At 49.9% G+C, this 4937-nt stretch overlaps 1 protein-coding gene across 1 annotated transcript in view; it reads right to left on the reverse strand.

Annotated features, from left to right (window-relative positions):
* The window catches only part of LOC106810475 (chromosome transmission fidelity protein 18 homolog), a 20535-nt gene that overhangs the window by 5903 nt on the left and 9695 nt on the right, over window positions 1-4937 (reverse strand). Inside the window, exon 8 of the mRNA XM_014813853.1 lies at window positions 4586-4885. Coding sequence (XP_014669339.1) covers window positions 4586-4885 — 300 coding nt within the window. The remainder of the gene's footprint in view (window positions 1-4585; window positions 4886-4937) is intronic.

Consider the following 4937-nt stretch of genomic DNA (forward strand, 5'->3'; position numbering starts at 1 on the left):
ACGCCTACATGTAAGTCGACGAGTTTGACCATCTTTGGCCAAAAAAAGTATTTAAAAGTATTTATGCATGAAAAAAGTATGAAAAAAATATAAAAAGTATATTTTCTTAAAAAAAAGTACAATACTTTAAAAAAAGTATAAAGTGGCAGCACTGACAGTGTAACCCCGTTATAACGCGAAGGTTGGGGTTCATAAAATGTCATAGCGAAAAAAAGCGGGGTCGCACTAAATCGGGGTTGTATACGAGCCAAAAAACGATCCAACGATGTCCAACGATTCATCGCGTTATACCCGAATTCATGTTAAATGGCGGCGTAAAATCGGGTTCCACTGTATTTCAGGATGGCTTACCTGTGCCTGCGTCAGCTTTCTGTGATATCGTCGGCGATTCTCGTTTTATGAGTCTACCGAAGAAATCCCGGGCCACCTAAAATATCGCAAACGCTTTTTTTATTTTTCTTGTTATTCTTGTAACGATGATGTAATGTTATCTAATGTAATTATGTAACGTTAAGATAATGTAATGATAATGGATTTTGGCACTGACCCTCTTCTGTCAAGATAAACGAGTGGAGTGACAACAAAGACAACTGACTCTGTGACAAAACGATCCTTTATTCAGCCATGATGATTTCCGCGCCCTTTTCATGCGTTCATATGTTAGTTCATAGAGGGCGACACTGCACAGTAGTGTACCAACATCACATCTCCCTTTCTTTAAGATTGATAGACAGTCCACTGAGTCTTTTGAGATGAATGGGAGACTGTATTGAAATCTGTCTATTGAATCACATATATACTTCCGGAATAAAACCAACTGTTAACTTTTCAACTAAATGTGGTCTCACTCATTTTGAGCATCATAATGAATTGAATCTGTTGAAAACAAACAAGCCTCATATACTTGGTGTTAGTTCAGTTCTTAGCAACGTCTGTACTAGTGAGGCTAGAGTAGAATAATAAGTCCAAAAACCGAGACTAATGTAAACCTGGCCAAAATATAACTGCATGAACTCTGAATAGAAAGGCTAGTAACCTGTCCTGCCTTGAATCTATATAACACTAGAGTCACCCGGTCGTGACTCTGCAAGCAATGAGCAGCGATCCGCCTGACACTCATACTAAGCTTGCAATGCAGCACCCAAAACGCAAAAGTTTAGGTGTCTGCATATCTTGGGTTTGCTTTGATACACGGCCAGCCTTGTAACATACGTGGGAGGCTCCCTTGCGACACTAGAGCCACCACTAGCAGGTTTCCTTTCCCATGAATGGAGGCGATTCCAACCTTGGAGGCGGGAGAGTCCGGGGAGTTCTGCTCTCTGGTAGCTTATTGATCTGGACTCGATTTCTCCTGAATTGTCCTGTAGGTGTGTTCACACGTAAGACCGATCATGCACCTTGTTGTCGACGACTCCGTCTCCTGACGACCTGGCAGGTAGACTTCTTGGCCTTCTTCCAACGAAGGGAGATCTCTAGCACAATGAGACCTGTCGAAGTTGATTTTCGACTGCATCGCGGATATGCTCTTCCTTTCCAGCGGAGAACGACGGGATCAGGAACAGCTGTAGCCCGCTTCTCAGGAACCATAGGGATTTTGGTCCTGATACGACGATTGTACAAGAGTTCAGCTGGGCTAAACCCGCAAGCTAGAGGTGTTGCTACGATAGCACAGCAACGCCGCGTAGGGATCTGCAGCGGAACTGAGCAGACCTTTGAGCGTTTTCACCGCTCTCTCTAACCTCCCCATTTCCTGAAGAATGGTGAGGACTCATGGTAACATGCTGGAACCCGTAGTCGCGTGCGAATCTAGCAAATCATCTGCAGTGTACTGGCCACCATTATCAACTCATAAGAGTCTCCGGAACCCCGCTGCCTAGCAAAGAACGATTTGAGATGGGTGACCGTAGTCTGACTGGTCAAGTCTTTGAGTCGCGCCATCTCTATGAATCGCGAGTAGTAATCAACTACTATCAGGATACTGCATCTTTTCTTGAATTCGTACAAGTCCGCTCGCGACTTTTTGCCAAGGCCTGGTAGGCATAACTGAGGGAGCGAAGCGGGTTCCATCGGATTTCGCTCAGCTTTGCTACAAACGCGACCAATTTTTCACAAGGTCCTCGATTTGACGGAAAATGCGCCGCGCCACCAAACCGACTGTAGAGCGCGCTGGCGGCATTTCACAATCCCTTGATGCCCTTCGTGCAGACGATCCAACATCTCCAGACGAAGGATGAGGGCACGAGATGCGCGAGAGCGATACAGTAAGTAGACCTTGGAACGAATGCGTCAGATCTGCCTTGGTAAGCCCACAGCTATTGCTGCGAGCAAAGAAGTCAGTTGGCATTTGGCAGGCCAACCATCTTCCACGTTACGTACGCCAGTTGCCGGGGATAGCTTCGTCCTCCAACTTGATGTCACGAAATCTGTCGCAGTTGCCGAACGTCGTAGCCGGCACGCTTGTCCAATCACTGAGGGTTGAATACGCGCGTTAGTCTTTTCACAAAAGATCGTAATCCTTGCCTTCCTTTGCGCAGGTGTGCGTCGGCGCACGCGAAAGATGTGTCCGCGATATAGAGCTTGCTTCCAGGCACATATCGATATCATACGCAGAATCGCATAAGTCGCTACGCATACGGCTGTATACGTGGCCCGCAGTTTCCTTCCAGACGATTTCGATCCGTAGTAGCGAAATGAGCGGCTTGTGGTCCGTCTCAAGCGTGAAAACGGAGCCAATCAGATAGTCTCGAAGAGGCGACAGATGCCCATGCGTTGAGCCAACGCTTCTTTCTCGATCTGACGCGTATCTTGGTTTCTGCTGGAGCGAGCGATCTAGATGCGACAGTCCACCGGTTTCCAATGGATCTCCGCATGTCCTTTTTGCCTGATAACAGCCCGAGTCCATATGACGGAAAACTGTCAGCAGTGACGCGTACTCTCGCGAGAAGGATTCATAGAGCATGAGCACTGGCGCAGCAGCAGATCAGCCTCCTTGATCTTCTTGAAAAGCGTTTTCCTGCCACCGGCCCCAAACCCAGTCATATTCTTACAGATAACAACTGTCTGAAGGAATCGTTGGTGCGTCGCGAGGTCTGGGAGAAACTTTCCCCAGATGGTTCACCATGCCATAAATCTTTCGCCCAGATCCTGGACATTGAGTCGGTCTAGGAGCTTGGAGATAGCTTCAACTTTACTAGGGTTACCTTTTGATACCACTTTTGCCCGACTACGCTGACGCCGCCGAAAGCTATTCGACGAAACTCGAAGACACACTTGCACGATTAAGTTGTGACCCCCGCTTCGGCTAGCTTCTGAGAACTTTCTCAAAGGCGATCGGATCTGTTCTTCAACCGTTTCTCCCAAACACTACCAAGTCATCCATGATTCACAAAACTGTCCGGTTCGAGGTCCACGTGAATGTATGCTATTTGACACTGATAATGTTCTGGCTCCGGCAGTTTATCCCGAAAGGCAAACGCTCGTAACAAGTAACGACCAAATGGAGTTATGAACGTAGGGTAGAAGTTGAGACTCCTCGTCGGCCAACTGATCTGATGAAACCCCTGTTAGCGTACCAATTTCCGGAAAATTCCGCACACCTGCCATCTGACCCAGGACATGGTCGACGGGTGGGCATACTCGGTGACGCGGCTCACGTATTTACCGATTCATTTGAGTTCGTTGAAATTCACAGCAGACCCTGATGCCTACCATTTTAACGCCTTTGGAACCCACACTAATAGCGCGCACCACCGGTCTTGTAGCGCTGTGTTCACTGCGTATGAACCCATTTAGTTTCTAAGCGATCCAATTCCTCCTTCACCTTAGGCATTAACGGATCTAATATAATAATATAATATGTATGTGTATTATCAGGTCCTGGTATTATGTATGTTAATATGACAATACCTGATCCGACAATAATGATATGATACCCACTGTGGAGTTGAGAAGGGATGTGTGGGAACTGACATCAGTGATGCGAACCCAAACTAAGAGGTAAGAAGGGGATGGTTTGGAGCTGAAATTAGTGACATGTTTCCTATTAAGAGGCAAGGAGGGGATGGTTGGCAGCTTACCATAATGATATGATACCCACAGTGAGGTCAGGAAGGGATGCGTGGGAATTGACGTGAGTGATGCGAAACCGAACTAGGAGGTAAGGAGGGGATCCTTGGGAGCTGAGATAAGTGATATGTCCCCTACTAAGAGGTACGAAGGAGATGCTTGGTGACAAGCCGAAAATCATTTCTGAAGGTTGCAATGTCTTGCACAGCGGCACCCCCAACCAAACAGGTGCAAGGAGCCACAAGGGTGGCACCCGCTATCTCACCCCAACCTCGCGCGCGACGGCGGCGCCCCCTACCTCGTGACCAACGAGCTGCTTCGCTGCGCACATGAGCTGCCGCCGCTGCTTGAGCCTGCAGTGCCCCCTACCTTGCCCCAACCTCGCGCGCGATGACGGCGCCCCCTACCTCGCCCCAAGCTCACGCGTTACGGCGGCGCCCCCTACCTTGCCCCGACCTCGCGCGCGACGGCGGCGCCCCCACCTCGCCCCAAGCTCGCCCGCGACGGCGGCACCCCCTACCTCGCGTGCGACGAGCTGCTTCGCGGCGTACGTGAGCTGCCGCCGCTGCTTGAGCCCTGGGAAGCAAGCGACCTCTGCGACGTCCGGGTCGGCGACGTACGCGTACACGCCGTCCGCCGTGCGCTCCTGCCTGTAGGTGACGCTGTACGCGATCATGACGGCCACGACGTGCCGCAGCTCGGCCTTCTCGCGCACGCTGTACAGCTGCGTGTTGACGGGGCGGAGAGTCGGACGCATGACCTCGAGGAGAGGTGGCAGCACCTCCATCGCGAGGTCGCGCTCCGTCAGATACTTCCGCACCTGGCGGAGAGCGAGAGGAGGGGGTGATGTTCACTTGTTGAATTTACCAAAA

This window comes from Priapulus caudatus, unplaced genomic scaffold, assembly GCF_000485595.1.
Source record: "Priapulus caudatus unplaced genomic scaffold, Priapulus_caudatus-5.0.1 Scaffold444, whole genome shotgun sequence".
Classification (NCBI taxonomy): Eukaryota; Metazoa; Priapulida; class Priapulimorpha; order Priapulimorphida; family Priapulidae; genus Priapulus; species Priapulus caudatus.